General features: G+C 37.2%; 1 protein-coding gene across 8 annotated transcripts in view; it reads right to left on the reverse strand.

The window, feature by feature from the left end:
* Positions 1-5,106: 5,106 nt before the first annotated feature.
* The window catches only part of LOC117232608 (homeobox protein cut), a 164,382-nt gene continuing 144,139 nt past the window's right edge, over positions 5,107-25,349 (reverse strand). For 4 of the 8 annotated variants that reach the window (XM_033492133.1, XM_033492089.1, XM_033492079.1 and 1 more), the window contains 4 exons: positions 11,334-11,688; positions 9,826-10,486; positions 8,648-8,921; positions 5,107-8,310 (listed from right to left, as the gene is read on the reverse strand). In XM_033492133.1, coding sequence (XP_033348024.1) covers positions 6,620-8,310; positions 8,648-8,921; positions 9,826-10,486; positions 11,334-11,688 — 2,981 coding nt within the window. In that variant the 3' untranslated portion in view covers positions 5,107-6,619. The remainder of the gene's footprint in view (positions 8,311-8,647; positions 8,922-9,825; positions 10,487-11,333; positions 11,689-25,349) is intronic. The other 4 variants (XM_033492107.1, XM_033492126.1, XM_033492098.1 and 1 more) reach the window with 4 other exon arrangements.

A 25,349-nucleotide genomic window follows, 5' to 3' on the forward strand; every position in this document is an offset into this window, starting at 1 on the left:
CACGTCGATGAACTTTCATTAAAAATCCTTGCGTTATGGAATTGGAAACGAAATTTTTAGCGAATTCATAGGGAAATAAGGGGACAAAGAATAAAAGTCTTTTAAGAAACCGCGACGGCGAGTACAATGCTGGCCTACGCCTTACTGGCTTACAAAGAGAGAGCTTATAATAATAAGATCATCAATAACAGTCTTCTTTTATGAATTTAAAATGCAAATGAACAGGTACGTGTGTGACACATAGTAAAAACTTAGTTACCTTAACAAATATTTTTGTTCTAATAGGATGGCCAGCGTATGAGTCAATATTGTAGGATTTATTTCATATTTTTAGTTTTTATGTTTTTTATACGTTTTAATTTCATTGATACGTATTAGTGCAATTTTTTCTTCTAATTGTAAGAAGTATAGTTAAATAATCAGCAGAGACCTATTAGTTGAAGAGGTAGGAATATAAAAAATGTTCATTTTAATTTGCTAAACTTTTACAATTGAATTTATTTCAACTGTGTCCTTAGCTTAAATTTATAAAAAAAAGTTCAGTTAAAATTGGCGATCTTATTATATAGTGCTCTTTTTACAAGTTACATATTAAAATTATTTTGTATTCCTTTATATTGTTTCTTTTTCTTTGAGAATCTTTTATTTTTAATACATTAAACCATACAAAACTATTTTCTGCAATTAGTAATTATAAAGAAAGAAGTTTATAATTTAAGTGGAACATGTAAAAAGTACATAAAGGTTGTACTCTTTATCCTCTTGTGATTTGAAGTATGTGTCAGTAATGGTTTTCTAAAATTGTTTAAAAATTTCTAAACATTTTCTGGGAAATTAATTTATTACTGGTGATTACTATGTAATAAAAGTGCCAAAAGAAGATTACTATTGAATAATAGTACTATTTACTACACTATATAATGTGACATATGTCGAAAACTTACCTATGTGATTGATGATAGATGAAATTCAAAAATATCTCGGCTGAAAGGATTGTAGATAATGTTTGGAAATCGATTTCAAGTCATTATTTGTCTTAGATTTCGAATTAGTTTTTATTAATCTTTATTATTTTTTATTACTTTAAAAAAATTTTTTTCTAGTCAGTTTTGCAATATATTACGCTTCGTTTATAGTTGCTTTTGCTAATAAAATTAGTATAGCGTACTTCATCTATATTCTATATTTAACATGATCTGGGATTGTATTAAGAAACACAGTAAGTATTTTCATCAGTTTTTGTGATGATTTGTGAACGATTAGAAAGAGTAAAGATAAAAAATGAGAATTATATCTTATAATAGCAATAATAGGAATATTTGCCAATAGACGTGTTTTAATGTTGTAATGAACGTATTAATTTTTATCATAGGCAACAATGATAAAATGTGTAATTTTTGAATATATATTTTTAGAGAAGTAGGGAACTGTGTTACCATTAGAGGATAATAGAAGGATATCAACAGTAAGTAATTTAGTGAATTTTAACGACAGAAGATATTATCGACAATTTATTTCCTTCTTTATTGACATATGTTGAAACAGAAAAATCGATATTCACAAAGGAATTTCTGAAATCTTTCTGTTTTTAAATTACCGCTATTAATATTTTTAACTAAATGAAATTGGTTTTTAGTACTGTTGCGATTGTTAGTATACATATTCTTCTCTATATTTTAATAGACATTATCGGTTAAATGATTTTTCAATATTTAACATCTAATAAGATTTAAAAAACGTAACAAATTTTTCTTATTTAAAAATATTAACAATGAAATTTGAAAGGAGGGATCAATAGAATAAGCGCAATACAATTTGCAATACAGTCCTTTTAATTTAGAAATTCTTGAATGGAGACACTGATATGAATAATATAATCATGTACGTATATACAATAAAGAGAATTTTCCATTCGTATTGTGTTTAAATCGTATTATTGCGTGTCTAACGCTATCGCGGGATTTAGATCGATGTAGACTGTTTATCAAGTTTCCCTACCAAACAGGAATTGATTAATCTGTACACCAGTAAGTCGTAGCGTTCGAGACATCGAGTGTTGCGTGTATTTCTAAATATTCCATATGTTTTCATTTACTAATAATTTATTAGAAAATTTCTATCTACATTCGTGAAACAAAACGTGTAATTCGCAAAATTACTGTAACATTAATCACTTTCTATTAAAACAATTCGAATAGTTTCGATGGTTTAACATATATTACAAAGCCTCAAATCATTCTGTTACGATATAAAAGAAGATTTTTACATAAATATACGCTCGATGCCTCTGAAGATGCGATTTCTACAAATCTGCCGTAAAGGAATCATCGAAGATTCTCGTAGACCGAGAGATTCAGAATAAAATTTCCCACGTGTCTTCAATACTTTGTATACCTTATTTATTTTTCTTTTTTATCTTCGTATAATAATCATAAACGTACAATTTAAAACAATAGTGCTCGTGTGTGAGTGTGTATGTGTGTATGTGTATGCAATGTACAGGATAATCTTTAAGCTATAATACAATTTGAAATGAAATACAAATCAATAAACTATTACGTTAGGTAAACCTTCTCTCGTTTCGTCTCGTGTGTGTGTGTTTTTTTTTTTTTTTTAAATACAATTATTTTCACTACTGAAATGACAATGTCCTTTCTCGGCATGTAATATCTCGCTCCTCTCGTCGCTATTTTACCTTTCTTTTTTTTTTTTCTTTTTGTCTTCTATCCCCGAAAATTTGTTACTCATTTTTTGATCATTTCGCGCGTGGCGCGTAGAACACGCGCGTTGTACAAGAGCCTCGATAACCGTTTTATTATTTCTCTGTGTTTCCTTATTTCACTTTTGTTTCCTTTGTATCTCTTTAATGTTTCCGAACCTGTCTATCTACAGAGTTTATCTTTACGATTTTTATTCTTTTTTCTTTCTCTCTCTTATTATTCACGTTTATTTTTCTTTCGTTCCCTCCTATATTTCGCCGCCGTTTCTGTAAAATATTCATTATTAGGTTTACGATATGATTTTCCCTCCTTTCGGTGGTCCTTTATGCGACCCCCGCTCGGTTTTGTCCGCGCGAACCTCCGCGTTCAACCCTATATTACAAATTCCTCAGCCGAAGATCGCGAATGATTTTAACTTCGTCTAAGAAAGTTACCGTTTACCGCTTAAATAATTAAAGCTATCTGCTATCTAGAGTCTATTCGGTATCTACAGAAGAACCTATATGCCTCGCGTCTCGTTCGAATAAACAAGAGAAAAGAGAAAAAATAAACCGTGAAAAGAGAAAGGTGGGGGTGTGGGTGGTGTAGGTCTTTTTGAGGGCAAGAAAACAAAGGGGAGTGTACCATGGCGCTGATCGTCGCCGGAAGATCCGGTTACACGTTTTGTTTGATCAGCTGCGCGCGACGATCGGCGACGATCGGCATTTTTTCGCGGCAATTTCGACGTCGTAACCTAACGAGATTGACGATCGATCGGACGGTCTCATCGGGCTGAATCGATTTTTCACGGCTATTTAATACGCGTTTCTCTTTACGTTTCCCTTTGTTACACGCTCTTTATATATATATATATATAGTTTATTGATTTGATATTATCATGTTATCATTGTCTGTTATATTTGGATGCCATTGATGATGATCGTCGGACAGCCCCATGCGACTGGTCGATGTCATTAAGTTACGAACAACGATGACATAATAATCATGATAAAAGGTAATAATAATAGCGATAGCAGTAATGATAATAATCGTAATGACAGTAATTGTAATAATAATAATAATAATAATAACGGTAGTAATAGTAATAAAAATAATAAGAATTAAAATAATAATAATAATAATAATAATAATGGTAAAATAATAATATTAATAATAATAACGTGAAGAATAATGAGGGTGACACTAGCGATAATTAGCGTTTAAAGATGATGATAATAGCGTTTGTATACAGTTTCACACTATTCCCCCGATGGTTATAGATTTCACGAAAAAATGTAAATCGAAAAGAAAGAATGTCGGATCACTGGTCTCTCAATTAGCAATGCCCTTTTTTGTTTAAGTGTTTTTCTCACTGGTTGGCTGTCTCGATCGCGCATCGTCTTTTTTTCTTTTCACTCATTCGCTCCCTTCCTTCCATTCGTTCATCCATTCGATCCCTTTTTTCCTTCCCACTCTTTCACTCTGCTATCTTTCTCACTCTCTTTAGCCATCGTTCGTTTAAATTGCGGACTAGAATTTAATCGAAGATTAAAATTTAATCTGGTAAATACAAGTTTGATTCGTAATATCGAGGATAATTTTTGCCCCTTTCTCTCACATACAAGCACACGCATTCACCCTCACTTCCTCTCCCTTCTCAGGCATCGATAGTGTACGGTAATTTTCGTAATTATGTTCACCTGTCGCGCTGCGTATAACAGCCTTAACGCCGCGTTTCCACATATCTCTCTCTCTGTATGTGTGTATGTGTGTACATATATAATATACACATATGTATATATATATATATATATTATATACGTTCGTACATTTTAAAAAGGGACTACCCCTAAAATTTGTTGTTCAACGACCACCGATTTTATACCTATCGTTCGATCGTTTAATTGGAAACGGGGCGTTAAGTGTTCACTATTCGCGCCCTTAGCTCTGTGTTCGTGAATATACCGCTATTAGAGAGTTAAGTGTGGTAATTAAGTATAATATACAAGATCATGTACGTGTAATGTTTCGCATGTTCCGAGTCTCTTCTTCTTCTCTTCTCTTTCTTTCGTCGTTTTTTTTTTTCTTCTTTTTTGTACAGCTATTTACATGTGGATGCGAGCTTTACGGTGCCACCGCTTTATAACGTCCGGTTTAAAGATGCCGGCGCATCTTCATCGCACAAAAGAAGGAGGCCTCCGACCTCCCGGCACATCGCTCTAATTTCTCTCTCTCTCTCTCCCAGTCTCTCAATCCCTTTCTCTCATTTGTTAATTTCTCATCAATTTACTTTTATCATCGCATATAAGCTCTATCACATTGGCTTTAGAAGCCGTGTCGTTATCGCGATAAGAATTCGAATGGTAATAAAATAATACAATATAATCAATAATAATATTAATAATAATCATCGTAATAATAATATTATTCAATAATAATAAAATAGCAGTGATAACGTAAGCCTAATAATACATTAATAATTGGTAGTAACTGATAACCTCGATCACCGATCGCTTTGTATAACTATCTTTCTTACTCTCCCTCTTTTCACAAATTCTCTAGGCGGAAATAGAAAGAAAAACAACATAAAGAACTATATATTCGTAAGTGGACAGATTTTTTTTTTTTTTGCTTGATCCTGCTTTTTTCTGCTTATCCATACGAGAACAGCAAACGAAAACCACGCGCGTTGAATCATCAAAAAAAGAGAAACAAATAAAATACGAAAAAAGGATAGATATAACAATACTAACCAGTTCTACTTAAGGGATTGACGTTTACTATTCCATAGGTTGGCGGACAAGCAAGAAGCAGGAAAAAGAGCGAGAGGACACGTTTTCCTTTTCTAAACCGTTGCCTTATTTTTCTTTTTCCTTCTTCACGAAAGATGACGCGCCTACTAACCGAACAGACAAAAAAAGGTACGTAGTCGGAGAGCGGAGTGTAATAACATTAACAGCTTAACGACTATTGGGATAGGAGAAGTGTATAAACAATATAACATGAATCACAATTATGCAATAATTATTAATCGCTCATCTTCGTCGCGTAATTAGATAAAATTAATAATAATTTGATCTAACAACTCTCTGGTTACTCGTAGATTGCACTCTATGAATCCGGGCCATTTCCGTTTTACCGATCGATCATCGTATTCTTTTATTTCTTTACTTTCCTCCGGTTCTATTTCAATCTCTTCCACCGCGTTCTTCATCTCTTTATCTTTTTCTAACTGAAGCCAACTCTCTCGAGATCCATCGAAGAAAAAACGGAAGCGGCCAGGGTTTCCTCGGATTTTTTCGAGCGAATGTGCGACGAACGCCTTTTGCTACTCTTTATCCCCCAGGCTATCCAGTCGCGTCACAGTCTTTTAACAATTACGAATTCGCCGAATACGTAGCAATTGTGCACACCATCACTAACCCCTTTTCTCGCACAGATACCACGTGTGTGTTACGAAAAACAGTTCTGTTCTTTCTTTCTTTTTTTTTTTTCGTTTTTTGATTGAGCTCCGTCTTCTTTGATAAAGCAGCGTGTGTCTGGTTGTTTAGTCTTCGAAAAAAGTTCGACCGACAATTCTCATACACTGATGCGTCTTTTGTTTCTTATTTTTTTTTGCGTTTTAGTTTCTTTTAATTTACCATTTCACGTATCCTACTTTGTATTTGCCTCCCTATTGATAATGCCCTCGTGGTAGGCAGGAATCGACCAACCAGGCCTGGTCGAATCCTATGACTGGTTTTTTTTTGCTCTTTCTTCCTCTCTAAGAACTTAACTAGGCCCGCGGTCCACGCGGATACGGGGACCGTATGCGACTCGCAGCATCGTTTTGGCATGTTTCGACAACGTCCTCACTCTTAGCGTTCCCTCTTTGATCCTGTGAAAGTAACGATATCACGACAAGAGAGACAGAGAGTTCCTTAATAATCCCACGTTTCCTCGGGTTCGTGTTTCACCACGCTGTCCTTGGGACTCTCATCGGTGGACTGCTGCGTCTGCTGCGTCGAGGGTGGCCTGGGCGAGGTTACCGGACTGTTCTGTCCAGACTTTGGACTGGGCAGAGGGCTATCTCGGTCCTGACCGTTGTTTCCAGACACAGAAGACACGTCACTTTGCGCGTCTTCCTCGTATCTGTCCTGTACCGGAGTCGGTTCTACCCTAATCGTTTCTTCGGCTTCTCTCTTAACGCCGTAATCATCCGTTTGCATCACGCAGACACCATTGATGATCACTTCGTCCCCCGTTCTGGCTGGTTCCTGCCACTCAGGATTCACCCACTGCGGCGCTGCAGGTTTTCTTCTGTTTGATCTGACAGTGGCCGGTGCTGTAGGCGTTTCCGCCGGTTCTCTCTTTATACTCCCCGCAGATCCTTCCGAATCCTCGCTACCGAGATTGCTCATAGCGTCTTCCACATCCTCGTCCTCGAATTCTTGGTTTGGCTCCCTCTTCAGAGCGTTCATAGAAAGATCCAGACCGGAACACTGTTCCTTGAGCGCGTTCCCTACTAAGGCAGCCAGATTAGGGTTGAAGTACGGCGTGTAAGGCAGAGGCACGTTGCCCAAGCCTAGTCTCTCTTTTTGGATCTCCAACAGTCTTTGGTTTAACAGCAATCTAAACTGGACCGGGTCGAATGGCTGGCCAGGCTCTCTTGGCGATTGAGGCTCCGGCTGACCGTGTGGCGTCTGCTGTTTCAGTCTCATCCGATGATTGTGAAACCAGTTGGTTATCGTCCGCGAGGATAACGCTAGTTCACCAGCGAGGAACTCGATGGTGGCCACGTTGGGATATGGATCGAGCGCGAAGGCAAGCCTCAGAGCTTCTTTCTGTTCTTCGGAGAAGAGGACTCTTTGCTTCTTAGCGGAGGCTGGTCCAGGTCCGGGCGACGCTGCGTGATAGAACTCGGCCGTGTCGTTACTCGAGGTGTCGGAACTATTATCGTGACCTGGCCCGCTGCTACGCCTTCTTTTGTTCGCCTCTCTACGCTCGTTTTTCAGCGCCTGTAATCGGTCCACGTTGTGCGCATCCGATAACCACAATTGCATTCTTATGAAAGGTTCTCTGCCCTTTATGCTCAGCATATGCCATGGCTTTGGTTTGCTGAGTAATTCACTGACCGAGCCTTGCGACAGTCCGAGCACAGCCTCGCCGAAGATCTTCTGGCCGATATTATTGGCAAGTAACGCTTCTTTGATCTTCGTCGTAATCGTCTGCGTGTCCAGATCTTGCGTCAACGCGGCCATTTCGTATACACTCGGCGAGATATGTGGATGAAGACCACGGAGAGGTGATGGGGTCATTTGGTGATGCGGGGAATGAAGGTTCATCTGCTGTTGCTGTTGCTGCTGTTGCTTTTTCTGCAGTTCCTGCATGCTGAGCTGAGAATGGGGATGATGAGGTCCAGGTGGTGTCAGCATCATTGGCGGTGGTGGCTGTGGATGTTGAGGGTGTTGCGGACTCTGTTGAGGCGGACCAAGCTGCATTTGATTCTCCTGCTGGTGTTGCGCTGCTGCCTGAGCCGCAGCTTGCGCCGCTGCTTGCGCCTTCGCTGCGTTCTGTAGCTGTTCCTGTACCAGTTTCGTCGGAGGCATTGGCTTCATTGGTGTTCCACAGGCTGCAAAAAGAAGAAAAAGAGACGCTGAAAGGTGGTCGCTCACGAAACTTTTGAGTTATAGTCCGAAAGCTCACTTTGACAGTTGTCAGTTGCTTCGTTAAGCTGGGATTAAAGAAAATCCCTTCTTTAGGCTTAGAATTAGCTTCCTTCATCCACAAACATATCTTTCACTCGTTCAATTTCACTCAACGCATGTTCTTCGTATTTTAGTTTTCTCTTTTGCTTTTTGTTTCTCCCGTTTCCTTTTTTTTTTTAAGGCAGCAGCATTCGTCACACAGAGATATCGAGCTCCCAAACTATGTTGTTTTTAGTAAAATAACAAAACATCTATATTGACCTGAGTTAAACTTACGAGGCAGGCCACCGTAGCCGCCGGTCCTCATCAACTTCTCTGGCGCGATCTTGTATTGGCTGGCGACCAGTTTGTGCACCGCGTTATCGTCCTCGAGGAACATCTTCATCCTGATGAAGGGCTCGCGGCCTTTCTGCGTCAGCATGTGCCATGGCTTCGGACGCGCCAGCAGATCTGACACGGAACCCTGCGACAGGCCCAACACGGATTCACCGAACAGACGTTGCGAGATCGAATATTGAGACAACTGCTCCTTCACCTGCAAAAACGAATTTTTATTCTTTATTTTATTATTTAATGTCGTTTTTAGGCTAAGGAACAATTGCTAGAAGAGATATAGAGACTCTAACTAGATTGAGTCGAACTTTAAACAAGTTTATAGACTTATAACTCATATATTTCTTATATAGGGTGTTTCACAAAACTGGAAATGTATGATGTTAATAAAATGGCTATAGATAGAAGAGAGGCTATAAAAATAGTTCAGAACAGAACGTTTACTGTTATAGATTCTCTACGTATTTGTGCATCGATGTATCTGAAAAGAACGAGCGAACTCTTTTTTGTACTTTTGTCTATTACTTTTGGAAACACTGTTTGATTTTTCCTTAGTCGAAGGAATATCTTGTTTAAAAGCTTCTTATATCTGGTGATATATATATTGCCGTTTGAAAATTAGGGATCGTCCGTTCGAAACATAGATTACGTGAATTATCAGGATACTTCGAATTTTAAGTAGATTTACTTGAAACTTGCATCAAAATTGTGCCAAAAATAATTCGTTAAACGAAGCGACGGGATCACTGCGACAATAAAGTTATAGTAACTTCCAGAATAAAATACCAGTGAAAATCTTAGCGAAGTGACGAAATTTACTGATGATTAAGTAACGTTTCTTTCACACTAAATGAAACATAACATCATAAATTAATCGAAATATCAAGGTTGTGAAGAAGTTCACTGGCGAGGCACAAGGGAATACCCGGCAAAAGAATGCAGCAAATACGACAATAAAGCAAAGACGATATTTCCTTCCTGATGCACACAATTGTGCGATGCAAGCGAATAATCGAATTATCTCTAATCCCGATCTGTAACCTTCGAACGGCATGCTTGGAGGACCACCTCCAACTACTTCTAAACAATGTTACGATTCAACTTACTCTCTTAACAATGTCCTCTGTGTTCAAGTTATTGTACAAGTCGAACTGTTGCTGGGTAATGGGAGGAAGTACAGCTTTCAGTGGCCTCTGGTTGGCCGCGTGGTGGGTAGGCGTGGACGGTTGACTGATCAGACTATTCGTGATAGAGGCCATCCTCTGAAGAGGACTGGCCGCCGCTGCACCCGAGAATTCCTCGCTAGGTGTCATTGCTGGTGGAAGAATAGAGTTGCCAAGCGGTGAACTCGCGCTAGATCCACCTGGCGTCGATTGGGGTGCGGTGGTTGGTTCCTGTTTTGGCCTGACCAACGAGAAAGCACTTCCTGCGTGTCTCATCGCTTCCTCTATCTTCTCTTTCTCCTCCTCGGACACTCCGTTTATCATCTTATTTCTTGGATCGACTTTACCGAGGCTCAGATCTTGGACACCACCACCGTTTGTAGCGAGATGATGTTGCTGAAGCGCTTGCTGCTGTAGAGCCAAGAGGCCAGGCAGGCCAGGTAGTCCTGGCAGTCCTGTCAACGAGGGATTCTGACCTGGTGTCGCGTTCAGCTTCTGTAGCTCACGGTGGTACGCGTCAAGCGCCAACCTGATGTCCTCCTGCGTCCGCTCTATACCCTGAAGACCACCTTGCGTGCCGCTGAAAAAGTGCGGGAACATCGCGCTACAATTAATCGAGGTCGCGTGCTGTCCTCAATAATGATCAATCGTGGCGGCTCGCTTGACAATAGCTGCGCCCTGTAATCCGAGCTTTCGACCAAAAAAGCCCGTGTTTACACCTGACATTTTCGTGTTAAGCAACGAAACAAATATAGCTAGCATATTAATTTTAGCCGCATACGTCATCCGTTCGGCATAGTTCTCTGTTGCTCGGCCGCGATCCGCCGTGACTCATATGATCTATGGGATGCGCTACCGGTTCGCATGGATAGCGGCCTGATGCGCTATCGAACATCTTTTAACATCGTAACGTGTGTGCTTTTACTTTTTACTTATTCTTAAATTGATTATGTTTCTTGCTTTGATTCTTTGGACTTATGTTTTCAGATTCGCGAATAGAGGAATTGAGTAATGATGAGAGGTGTTGACGATACGAGTCACATTCTTGGCACACTGAATATTTATCTTCACGGAGAATTATTAATTCGATGGAGCTTTTAGTTTTTTGCCGGAAGAATAATTTTGTTTATAGATTTTGTTAATGGAATTTCATTTCCATTAACGAGGAATAAATTTCTCGTGACAAGATAGGGTTGATAAATAGTGGAATTGTACTTCTAATTAAAAATGTTTAGAATGTATATGACCAACTAAAACTATATCAAATATCCAAATTGAAGTTCTTCTTATGATATTCAATAAACGAAACAATATCCTTCCTTAGATCTCTTCAATTGTGTTCATAAAAATACAAAATTTAAAATCGAATATTTATATCTATCTCTAATTTTCTTATTTTCCAATCAACCCAGCAAGTGATGGCGATACGTTTTCATTTGTTCGGGCCTCACCTGGAAGAGAACTCTCTGGGTCCACGTAGATCCTCCACCCTTCTTCCCATAAGTTTAGCCAGCTCCTCCTGGTAAATCCTGACTACCTTTTCTTGCGGAATGTCATCGTTCTCGTATTTCTTCAGTCTCCTATTTTGACTGTCGAGCCTGTCTTTGTTAAATGGGCTCGGACAACCGATTCTATTTGGACTTTTGCTGTCCGCGTCGTTCGATACCTCGTGCTCACCCCTCATCTGTAGGTGGCCCGATTCTGAGAGGATATGCGCCAATCTTTCGTCACTCATTTCCGGCGGACCACCTTCCTGTGGACCACGCGCGAACGCTGGCATTCCCTGCTCCTTGCCTGAAACATACTCTACGGGTGAGGCACAACTTGTGGTGCGTTCTTACTCGGTTTGGTCTTATTGGTATGTAGAAAATGTAGAAAAGATGCATTAGATTAAGATATAAATAGAGGTAAGAGGCTGGTTTCACTGCTTGGATCCACGCTCTGCTTTCTACTGTAGATTTTATTAGGTTTGTAATACGAACCGTTCGCACGCCAAATTCGTTAACTCCAGTTTTTGAAAATTTTGAGATTTTAGCGCTAAAATCATCGATTTCCTCTACATTTCGTTTTGTCGAGTTAATTGGCGAATTAGCGATTCATATATGTGAAAAGTCCATTTGCTTTGGTTCTAGTTAATTTACTTCTGTTTTTTTTTTTATTAAAGTTTGTTTATCGATGGAAATACCTGGTCTCTGGAATTTTTTATCGATATAACGTTCCTAATATTACTTTTGCAAAGTATTTAGCGGTGTAAGTACATATAATAGTTGGGAATTTTGCAAAATCTTCGAAGCTTTATTCCATTTGCTATTTTACAGGTTTGTATCGCTGGAAGAAAATTTGGAAGATCGATGGCGAATAGTAGGATGATTTTATCTGAAGATTTCAAATGGACATTTCGCATGTTACAACCTAATACAAGACGTAGATTTTACAGAAATCCTCAAAAGCTGTTATTCGTTTTACATCGTTTGCATGTTAATGTAAATTATCATATTGTAAATCGCCTCTTGATTTACTTTTCCAATACCTTTTGGATGAAGTAGAAATCGAAAATAACGCTACATGTCTCTCCAAGTTTTCACTGTTTCATAAATGTTAGGATGTTTGAAATGATAAATAGTAGAAGTCGATGGAACAGAATTATATCGAAAATTAAAAACTACAAAATTAAGACAAATAATAAATAATCATTTTAAACAAAACGATAATTACAAGAAGCATTTTTATACAGCCAAGAAACAATTTTACTTAGAAGAATAAAGAATTAACGATCGTTTCTGGTTGAGTCGAAAAGAATGCCAGAACGAACAGGTTGAAATTCAAATTCCCTGGTGATCAGTGTCTTTTAATTTCGTCGGTTACGAACGACGTTCGATAAGGAAGAAGCAGACCCACGAACCTAATCAGATCCGAGGGTTGATTCCACGTTCGATCGAACGTGGATGCAATTAATACAAGCAAAATCAATAATACCGGCTCGAAGCCTAAGGCAGAAGCATAACCCAGCGACGATAATTAAAATATCCTTTTCCGAAGCCTCACCCTTGTGGCCTTCCCTACTCTTACACGTAGCCAACAGTCTACTTCTCGTACGTGTTTCCTGTCTAATTGACCAATCAGCCGTAAGATTCAGACGAATGAGCCATCGATCATGTCTTTGATTGCTTCGCTACCTTTCTGCTCTCTCACTCAACCAAATATTCTCGCCACGGACGTGTTTACGGCCGAAAAATAGAAGATGTTACTCGTTAGGTAGATTAGGGAGAATCATGCGATGAAAACTTCTTTAACCAGTTACGAGAAGATTATACTCGATACGTTGGACGTAGATAATTAATAATGATCTTTTATCATTTTTTATTTTAACGTACGACATGTGTTGACTAATTTGTAGAAAACTTGAATTTCCGTGTATTCCTGCTAATTTTTTTATGTTAAATTTCACTTAGAACCGTATTATCGTTTAGAATTATATTCAATATCTCTTGAATTAAAATTTACTAGCTATGAAAATATCAGAGTGAATTGCAAGAGTGATTTTCCAAGTGATCAAGAATATAGGAAGCTTAAATTTTGTAGTAATTTCTGTTTTCGAAATAAATTATAATTAAATATAGATTGCATTTCGAGCTTTCGCTATAGATCAGCAAATAATTATTGGAATCAAAAAATATATTATGAAAAGAACTTCTAGAAGTGTTATGCTATGTCGTGTATCACTAAATCGTCATCAGCTTAAATCTAGGTATTCGTGTAAAGGGGTAGAAGAAAGAACGTTACAAAATTAGTTTCAATACTTTAACTCAGCTCTGAGGAAATTAGATTCAATGAATTTAATTGTATCGTGAAAATAATTCTTAGAAAATCATTCAAAAGAGATTGAACTTTGTAAACGGTGTCATTGCTTGACTGTTTTCACTTTGATATGTTTCACATGACATAAATAGACTGTAACTCTGTTATTTTAAATACTCTATTTTCTATTCAGATCTACCGTACCTCGTTCTACGAACCACTAGCTTTTGTCTCCTTTTCACGTGTCTCGACAGTGTTAAACTCAAACAATCCCCGAGTATCGATTATACGATATTCGAAACAAAATGTGCCTCTTTTTCCACATTTACCCAGAAACGTATCGATCATTAAACGATCTACGTTTCACCATTTTTAAAAACATCCATTTCATTTAAACATCTAATCTATTATTTAGATCTCTGTTAATTAAATCGATCTAAACGGTGCACAGTTTCAGTAGCAAGTTCGTCGATGAAATAAAATACCTTTGTCATCTGTATTTTTTTTTTAACACAAACCGATCTATATTTCACTCCTAAGAAAAAAGAAAATCTGCTTTAATCTCGTATAAATGAATCGGCTCTTATATCATACTTCGCTATCCATAATTTCCATTGTAAATTCGTCGATAAAAAAAAGAAACAGTTCCTCCTTTGCTTTGTTATTTGCAACAGAAACTGATCTATAATTCACCTCTTTGCAAAAAGATGCCTCTTAATCTCGCCATACGAACGAAACGAATCTCTCAGTTTCTACACTTTCGATCGTAAATCCGTCTATAACCGAAAATTTCTTTCCCTTTTTATTTATAACAAGAATAAGTACAGTGTCGAATGCGGAACGCAAGAAAGGAAAGATTAATTGGTCATTAAGGTCGGAATGTAGACGGCGATCCAAGAAACCGATGTTGCAGTTATTGCGAGAATATTGGTCGACGGGAAATGTTTCAAGAAATCGACAACGTTGGTGGGTGGAAACATTACGGGGACAATGACGACAGTCGAGGTTCGTTCGGTGCTTGTGAAGAATCGAACGCGACGTGTACACACGATGCTGGTACGCCTGTATTGTCTCGTGATGTTTGAATTCGTGCCAACGGACTTCGACTTATGCCAACCTTCTTCTCTCTGTGCCCATACGACATTTTCGTGGGACAACTACGGCAACCTCTTAACGAAAGAATCGGCTGTTTACCAGATTGATTGGCAATGACCATTGAAATTCGATCTGTACATTTTGCGATCTTTCGGCAAATACACTTCCACCTATATTTACAGCTACATTTTGTAGTTGAAACGACCCACTGAAGACGACTGAAGTTTCACTAGCTTCTTTATGTCGTCATCTTTTAAACTTCTCTCTTACAATTCCACAATATTGCGTCGGATAAAGAATAATCGTGCGATTTGTAATTTGTACAAATTGATTGTAAAGTTTCATCAATTATCAAAATTGTTACTGTTATGCCAGGTAACTTAACGATAGACTGCGGATTTTTCTGCAAATTCGTATTTCCACGAACACAATTCGAACAATAGGTACAATAGATTGAAGTTTGTTTTACCCATTAAATATTACGTTACGAAGAACAATACGTTTCGGATATTTTACATCTTTGTGTATATCATTTGCATTCTATGCATTTTGGTATCTGCAAATTTCGTAACGTTTCACTAATAATATCGATTCAATTACATGTATCGCAAAGGGTTTCTGATAACAATTTACATCATTTCCAATGTTTAGTAATAGAAACTGAAAATTCCAATCAGAGTAACGTATATATGCAAGTGAATTTTCCATCGAATCTTTGGTTGCAGTTCACGTTTTGCGTCGCAGAAGAACGAGATACGCTTGCGTCTCGGATACATCGTTGTAACGATGAACAGATCGGTGAAAAACGTGTTTTCAACTTGGTTACCAGCAGAAAAACTTCGCCGAGATAAAAAGAATCCAGGTCGTTATTATGCGTTACTCCTTTTCCTGTAAGCGGACTTTTTGCGGTTTACACTGATGAAATTGACATTATCGTTATCGAACGGAATGGTGATTAACGTATTGCGGTGAGAACAACGATACTTCGTAACATATTACGTATAAAGATTTATCGTGTCCAATTACCACAAAGTTCCTGCATTAATATCTTGTTCCTTACGTCGCATCTATATTCATAACATCTATATTGGAACGTGCGTCAATATCTTATCAAACTGCGCGTTTAAACGCATCAAAGAAAAATTTCTATTTCAAATGTCGGTAAATACGTAAATATCATGATTATTGTTAACGCGATAAATATCTCATAGTTTCATATTTCATCGACGCATTTGCTCGTGTTCTAAAGCTACATCTACGATATGAATTTACGACGTACTTTAAATCTACGAAACTTTTTGTTGATACTGGGTGCATACGGTTCAAAAATATTAATGTTATTTCAGACGAAAGACGATAAGTTTTTCTTTATTGAAAGAGCTAGAAAACATAAATTTATAGAACCTTTTTACCTTAACAATGAAGAAATTTCCAGGAAGAAGAAATCATACGAGAATACTGAAATTTATTTAAAAAAAAGACGCTAATAGCATTTAAGAAACTCTTCACGCTTTGATCTGCTTTCACAATTGCTTTACATCAAAGTGGATCAAAGAAACGTCTTTGTTTTTCCTAGGAAAAAGATATTTGGAAGCCAACTTTTCCATTTTTCACTGCTTAAACAACATTCACGTGTCTATCAGAAATTCGTAATTATAGTAATTACATAAATACAATTCCGTGAAAATTGGAGGAAGAGATTTTCTACAGCCCTATTTTCTAATTCACAATGTCTTCGGTGTTAACTTTCTTTTCTTCTCATAAGCGCTGAACGTCGAAGTAGAGCCAGCCTGAGCCAATTAGACAAAGAATAATCTAGGTGTCGCGAGCTCGTTGTTTCCGTTGCGCACGCAGTCTTGCCACCATCGTTTCTCCCGGATGATGAAACGTCACGGTTCGTTCGTTCAGATCGCGCCAAGGCATCAAAGGCTCGTAAGAATCGTCGAAAGAAAGAACAATCGGGCTCTGGTAAGGACAATGGCCAAACCGGATAAGAAATCCATATTACGCTTTACCTTTTATCCTACATTCCATGGAAAATATTTCGTGATAATTACGGCTGCCATAAACAGTAGGCAGGCCATGAAATTTGTTTTAAAGCTAATAAATGGCGGTGAACGTTGACAATGGCTGATTACAAAATTTCGGTACAATTTCGTGAGAACCTTTCAACGAATATGACGTACCTTAAGAAACGAAACGATTGTTACGTGGAACGCGTGTTCCCGATTTATGTTCTCGACAACGAGAATTCTTACGCCAGCCGCGATTGTTGGCTGACCCGTGGAAAGTACACGTGTCTATGAGGTCGATAGGAATCAGAAACGATGAAAAATAGGTTCTCGAGAACTGGCGTTTGCTAGTCCTTGTATTTTTGGACCGCGAACAATGGTGTCTTGGTTGAGAGAGGAGAATAGAACAGGTTGGATATCGATGGGAACTTGGGTTAAGGTTCTTCAATGATTGCGATTTCCTCTTCTTTAGGATCGAAAATTTAGATTCCTTTGTTCAGATGATTAGATTAAATTCGGAAACGTTAAGAATAAAAGAGGAAATAGAATTCTTTGGACTGTATATAGTGTGGTTATTACTGTTATTTTTGTGTAAAAAAAATTGGAAATGAAATTGGAAATTAATTACACGTGTTACAATTACAGTAATAATTATTTCATTAAAGAAATCCATTAGTTATTCAGGAAGGAGATTTAAGACATTGCAAATGCACAGTATTGGAGAAGAGGAATGGAAGAATATTTAACGCAGATTCGAAAAATAATCCTTGTTTCGAAAACCACGATTTCTTAATTGTATCGCATCCAAGTAAAATAGCAAAGATTTGATCACGAATATAATTTACTTGTACGAAATGAGAATTCATATAATATCGATAATATCTCGAAAACGATATATCTCAAATGTTTCCTGTATTAGTGTTTTTTCTTTAATATTGTCTATGTTTATTATTTTGTTTCGATGTGATGTAATTGAAAAATCATATTTCCTGAAATAAAAATCATTACTTGTTGAATCTGTGATTCTATTTTGACAATCTAGCCTATACCATAAATTCCTTCGAGTAAATGAAAGAAGAGCTTTTCACGGTTTAAAAATCACGGTTAAAAAAGCTAAAAAGAAATTTTCACAACTGGTAAGGAACGGTCGGGTTGTTTTTCAAGATGCACCTTAAGACCATGCAATTTCCGTGGACTCGAACGACCATAAGGGCAATACGGTTGTATGAGCGAGGCGTCAGGAGGTGGAAGGATACAACCGGGACAGAAAATCTGATAAAATCGCTATATGAACCAGAGTAGCCTCGCTAATGAACGTAACTCTTTCGCGTTGCGCCGGTTCTACGTGGCTCTTTCTCGCGTACACGCGCAAGATGTGCGTGGCTGCATATAGCGCGTTTAATTGACGGTGAAATACGCGACTGCGAGGCACCGACGGGGGTTCCTTCTTCGAATCGAGCTCCGTAACAACCTCGAGAACGCGTTGTCGAGAACGAAATTCGGAATGGTCGGCCTTGCTCGCGGAAAATCATCGTCCAATATAACTCGGTGTCTGCTCTTAATATATTATGTTCGTGGATATGTAATGTCCAGACTGCGGATTTGTATGCACTCGTAAGAAATTTGAAGGTGCAAAATTGCACAGAGCGCGCGTAATGTGAGAAAATATATAAAATATCCAAAGTATAGTACTTTCTACGATACTTGGTATGTAAAATAATTTATAACCGAGGTTCTCCTCTTTTGATTTTAGAATATGAATTAATCTGTGAAACATGTAGCTGCGTAAGAATTCACGATCTAGTGATATATCTCCCTGCTGTTCCAATTTGTTGAGTCAATATTATATAGTAAATTTTCTTATATCTTCAATTGCTACCACAAAATTCTGTCTTCGATTGGAACTACCAGACCGTTTAAATGGATCGTCTTGCTGCGTTTCATAATGCAGATCTTTTCATTACGAATATGTTTATGTCGATTAATGGACATATAAATAAATAGTATACTTGTATGTTCTTTTGGTACGAGTTTAAACTTTAAAAAATGCAGCAGAATTTTCTAGAAACATAAGAAGATTTTCCAATAAAACAAGAAAACTTTCCAATGGCTTGTTTGTTAAATATAGAAATAGTAGAATGTTTGAGTTGCGGAATGATTAAGTTTGATAGTCGGTATAATGATTTAGTAGAATGTTTGGACTCTGGAACTAATGATTTCTTCAAACATAAAATAACGAAATCAATTAATCATGGTCAATTAATCAGTGGAAATTTTATCGTTAGCCTCTATAAGGTAACTAGCAACAGCAGCAAAAGTAATTTATATTTCAAACTCGAACCATTTCAATCAATTATAATTTTCAGTGTTCTTAGGCTTTTTCTGGTCATTGACTTTGATCTAAGAAATTGTCTGTTCGATGAAACTCATTGTCAGAAAATTAACTTAAACAGCGAAGATTTAGTTGAATTTTCGTAACTAGTTCGAAGAAACATTATCTCGAGGCAGTAATTAGAGAAAAACCCGGTTTCCAGCGATAAATCGTACGCAATACCGTAGAGACTGGCAGCGATCGAGCCGATCTTGTAACGTTCCGATGCTTTCACGCAATTAAGGAATTAAAGCGTGCTATTAGAAAAAAGTAAATAAGTAAAGAGAGAAAAAAAAGACGATCGTCGTATAGTTGTTACTGTACGAGTGAAATTCAAACCGACTTTGAAAACTGATTAGAAAGCGTACACGAGTGAAGCGTGAACGATTCTCGATACCGATATATTTCAGGCGAAAATCATGGTTCTGATTATGTTAAGGAATTTGAATCGTTCACGAATCACGACTCTTTCGAATCTTTCAGCTCTTTCGTTCATAGTCAACTCCTACGCAATCGGATTTCGAAATCGCAATCGCGCACTCTGATAACGTTATCTCTACCGGATTGGGTCAATGAACGTTACGATCGAGCGTTTTAATTAATACTTGTTTCAGTTACGACCTTATATAGAAAATAATTTCCAAGAATGGAGTATCTTTCTCTAAAAATTTTTCAGAGAAATGAGGTACCTATCTTCTTCCTTCTAATATTTTTTCTTTTTGCAAATGATGGAACTTATTTCTTGGTTTGTTTCGAATTTTATGATTCTCGTTGACGGGACAAAATTTAATTAGTATCGATTAACCAATATGAAATTTCGAAGAAACATTTCATGTAAAGGATATAGAAGAATAGATATAATGTTAATTATTTTCAGTATAGTAAATAGAATTTTATTAACATTGAATCTTATTTTAGAAATATTCGTTCCTTCTTCCTGCGAATCCGATCGGCTAACTTAAAAATCAAAACTTCAATGGTGCACCGGTTTCCTGTGTTTTACATCTCATTTATTTACGCGGTCTCGCGGCGAAGAGGAAATAACAAGCATATTTCAAGCCGTGCAGTAGAACAACTTTACAATTATAATCGCACAATTAGAGTCCTATGACCGTGGTGATGCATATCCGCATTTCGATAAACGGATCACGCTCTAAAGGGTAACTGAATTAAAAAGAATTCCAGTGATTTCAGATAGTTCGGGCAACGAACGTTGTCAGTATTAAAACCGGCTGAATAATGAATCGACATCAAAGCAAAGAGTGAAATAAAACAGATAAACGGCGCGCCGGTAATTTCATTGTTTTTCCGTAAAAATGATAAATGTCGTGATCGAAACGTATTGGGAAAATTTCATTAGTCGATCTTTTAATCGACTCTTCTTTATTTTTAATCAAAAGATAAAACGGTAGAGCATTTTTAGAGCAACGGACGATTATTAGAGTTTAATCTTCACGTAATATTTTATAAATTTTTATAATTTTTCAAGTTCGATGTTTATAGATTAATTGTTTGTAAGTATTTCTCTTCTCTTGATATTTACTCTATAATTTTTATAGATTTACATGTACAGAACAATCATTCGTAACTTTATTCGTTGTGCTTATATATTTTTGTATATTTGTGATGAAGAATAGAAAAATAATGCAACACTCATTTTTAAGTAACTGAAGTAACTAAAAAGATATGTATGTAACGAACATGGAAAAAGTAGTTCTCGAGATTTCAGAAGAAAATCTTTGCCAAACAATTTCTACTAAATTTGCATCAAGAGTTTGATTTAACAACAAGTCTTATGAGACGATCTAATATATCAGCCGAGAAGTTGACGGGAGATTAGCGCGAGCTGTACCTGAAAGAAAGAAAATCTCTCGATAAACAGCGTTGGACTAGTACCAACTATCTTCATTACGGTAATCGCGTGGTGCGTTGCTCTTGGACCAGCTTAGATCAATTGTATTGCACCGCTCATGAGCAATAATAAATGATGTCCGAACGCGCTTCGCTGAATAGTGGGCCAAGATCCAGGTATATTTGTCACAGCATTAGTAAAGTTCACGAGATTTTTACGATACAGTTCAGTAAATATTTATTTATAACTGAAGATATTTGCTCCCAGATGGCGGCTTCTACTTGTAAAATTGTTATCTAACGGTCTACGAAATTAAGAAATTATATTTCTAAATGATTTGTGAAGCATATCCAGTCTTGATATAATAATTTTCTCTCAAATTGTCTAAATTACTTAATGTTTGGCAAGCTTTGAAATAACTATAATTAATGGAACTTTATTAATATACAGGATGCCCTACTCTTTTTCGTAAAATAATGCTAGTATATTTTATATTATAAAGCTAAAAATATAAAATGACAACCGATATACACTTTATTATTTTTATGAATAACAGTGAAATTACCTGTTCTTAAATTATTTTTTTACTCGTACCTTTTCAATCCTACATTATTTGTTCTTAAATTGTTCATTTCCCTCGCAATGATACAATTATGAATGGAAGATAAATATATTTGTATCGTTCAAAACAAACGTTTAATTAATTAATTAATTACGAATATTCCGCATCGACTATCTATTAAAACACGAGTAAGAAGACTAACTCACCGTTGGAAATATTCTTTGTATCAGGCCTTGATTTAAATCCATCAAGAACTTATTTATTGCTTTTAAGTATCGTCTTTTCAAACGGAAATAAAGACATCGATTTTTGCCCATAAATCACCACCGATTATGGAAGTTTCGAACAATGCCGCAGGTACGTTTATTGAATTGAGAAACAGCCGACGACTCGTCCGTCCGTAGCACAAAGAGCTCGTTGCAACCGTGAACAAGAAGTTGGTGCAATAATTAGCGATTAAAATGTCCGTCGAAGCAGCGATGACGTTACGTTTGTTCAATATCGATGCCACTTATCACATAATATCGATGGTAATTACAATATAATATCGATAAAACCTGGTACGTTTGTTAATCATTCTTTTATTAACGAATGTCTATATTCATCCTCGGTTGAATGAATATTTATGAAAATATTATAAAATTGATTAAAAAAGATGATAGACCGTTTGTCCATGTATCTTAAGTTCTCGATTTCTATAGCTCAAATTCTACCACAAATCTCCTTTATTTCATTATTTCGATGAAAACGAAACGTCTAATATTTTTACAATTTCCTCTTAATAATTTTGTTATGGTAGACTTTCTCTATTCGCTAGTCCCACAACATTTGACCGAATATTTAAACACTAACCATAAATTCAACCTCAAATAATAAAAGAATATCTCATGAAAAGATTCTTCGGAAGATTCCATTTTTCCAGTTTCAACAAACAAAACATCAACTACCATTCTTTCTCCGATTAATACTAATACCAATTCGGAAATTCAAGGTACCTATGTTACACGTTACAAAGCTTCTCGCTTGTAGCCGCAATTTTACAGACAGCACATGGTCGTTCTACGAGTCCCCATTTTTGTCGCATCGTTTCACCCCTCCCTCTTCCCTTCACCCTTCCGCATGATCCTCTTTCCCTTTTCCTTCTTTCCTGGTATTTCTTTTTTTCTTTTTTTGCCGCGCGATGCACATGATTATCGTTGTCGGCGATTCGACGGAAACCGACAATCCATTGATGCACGACGTCTGCGTCGACCTTTTTCCCTTTCCTCCTGCTGGAACCTCGTCCGGCCATGCATTTATCCGTGGTTACCGTATATTTTATACGCGGTCGTTTGATATTTCGCGCGTCGGACGCGGATACCCCATTATGGCAACCGTACATCCTCTCCGCGCAGCCATCGGTATTAAATAATATTTACAAAAAGCAAAGGGGAGAACCGATCGACATGGCCGAATGATAGGTGGCCGGCAGAGTTACGGGAGAAGAGGATATGGTTTAATAAGTGAGACGAACAGTGGTTCGACGAACGTGACCTTGTAACGATAAAAAACAAGGGACCATGTATCCCGAAGTGATTCATGTCACCGGGCACCGGCGAAACGCGAATGTTTTATGACGGAACACGGATTTCGACGCGCGTGCACCACCGTCGTAATGAATGTTTGCATTGTTTTCGCGCCGACAGATGGACGTTTCGCGGTTTTCGACGCTGGTTCATGGAAAAATATGAAGAATCGCTCCGAAGCGTGTAATGCGGCTGGAAGAACCATCCTAATACGGGATCGCGCGGCGAATTTTTCATCCATATTGACGCTTTTAGAAGATAAACTGTTTTTGGTAAACGCGAGGATTTTTTTTTAATTCTCGTACGATGGAGCTTCGAGAAAGGTTTGGGGAGACGGTGAGTTTGTTGGAAAATACTTTTGTGTAATATGAACTACAAATATTCTTAGGACGTTGAGTGGGAAAGTACGATGATACTTTAAGTTTCAGGAGTTCTGTCGTTTTCTTGTTTCTGGTTTCTAATGATGCGCCGTTCTCTACGTGCGTCGAACGCATGACGATTTTTAATTGTTTATTTTGTTAACGAGATTAGGTTAGTTCAGCAAAAAGGTTGAGAAGAGCGAGGAAAAGAATGGACACTTTCTAACGATGAAACTTATACAATGACCCAACAAAGAGCAAGATATTTGAAGTATACCTATAGATGTATATTATAGGATTCAGCAATAATTATTTGCAATCGTTGAAACGGTATAAAACCAGATGTTTTAAAAATAGAGAATAATGAAAATTTAATTCCGGTATCTATATAGAACATATATTATATCCTACATTAGCGTACGATAGTGTTAGGGCAATAACATTCACTTGGATCTCTTTCTCTATTATTAGAATAGCTTATACTACACCGACACGTACTTTGCTGCTAAAATACGCTAATACATCCAGATATTGCTATCTTCATAGCGTTAATTACTGGAAATTATTAGTCCATTTTCAAAATCTTCGATCTGATCGTGGAAACACGTGAGACAGTTTATCGTTTTGTCTCGATAGCAAGCAATTAGTAGGTTGGATCGGATCGAAACGCGGAGAGAATGCGTTCCACAGCGATTCTGCGATCCCTCGGTAATCTGGCGTAAGTGTAAATTACCTTTTGCGATAAATGCAGCGGTACCTAGAACGTCTATCCTCTCTCTTGGATCCTGTTTCCATTCGTTCCCCTCTCTCATTCTCCTTTCTCTCCTGGAGCCCTTTATGTATTGCACCCTTGCCTAGAAGTCATCCCCAGTTTCCTACTCCCAAGAGCTATTAGTCTAAACAATATGGCTGCCAAACGCAGCGAACAATCGATAGCGAAGCATGGTGCGTCAACTGGCTGTATAATTGAATTAAGACTATTAAAGACGAAATCGAACGTCATCTTCCAACTGTTTTGCGTAACACCTGTCATCCTTAGGTGTTATGCCATCAACCTTTGTCGAACTAAGTAAGACCGTCGCCTAATAGCGTACAATTGATCTTTTCAAGTGGTTCTATGGAATTAATTGCATCATAAGATGATCAGTTTATGACGATCGTGAAATTGATTTTGATAGTGAAATAGTTTTAAATCGCAATAAGTTAGAATGATTCGTGTAGGCATTAGTTTGAGTATTTTATTTTACCTTTGATAGGTAATATAGATAATTAATCATAATTGAAATTAAATTTGTTCATAGAATCACATAGCAAGATCCGCGATAAAGAATTTTAGAAGAATACGCGAATGGTCTAAGCAACTTTTAATTATAGCGTAAAGTTGTAAATATGAATGAAACAATTCTCAAATCAGTAGATAATTATTTTTATTTACGTAACTTTCTTCAATTTGTAAACCGTGATAAAGTAACGATAAGCGAAGACGTTCGAAAGTGTTTTACGTAATATATTAACCTTCGTATTGTAATATCATGAAAAACATTTTCGTTCGATTGTAACAGGTTCTATCACTCTCAACACTGATATTTCATTATTATAGTTGTGCAATATTTGGTCGAGAAATGCCTATTGCAGTTCAATTTCAGCACGTGGTCCTCCGTAGAGGCGAAACAGCCTGTTGCGCAGTACCCTATAACGCCGAGATGCTTCGAATACCTGTAAATATCTTAAGATGCCTCCCTGTTGACTATTTTAAGTAATCTTTCTGAATAAAAGTACCTGACCTATATTCGTACCCTTTATCGAATTCAACAATCACATAAATAGATAGCATTATTTTTAACATTATCTCT

The sequence above is a fragment of the Bombus vosnesenskii genome, unplaced genomic scaffold (genome assembly GCF_011952255.1).
Source record: "Bombus vosnesenskii isolate JDL3184/JDL3185 unplaced genomic scaffold, Bvos_JDL3184-5_v1.1 scf7180000013263, whole genome shotgun sequence".
Lineage (NCBI taxonomy): Eukaryota > Metazoa > Arthropoda > Insecta > Hymenoptera > Apidae > Bombus > Bombus vosnesenskii.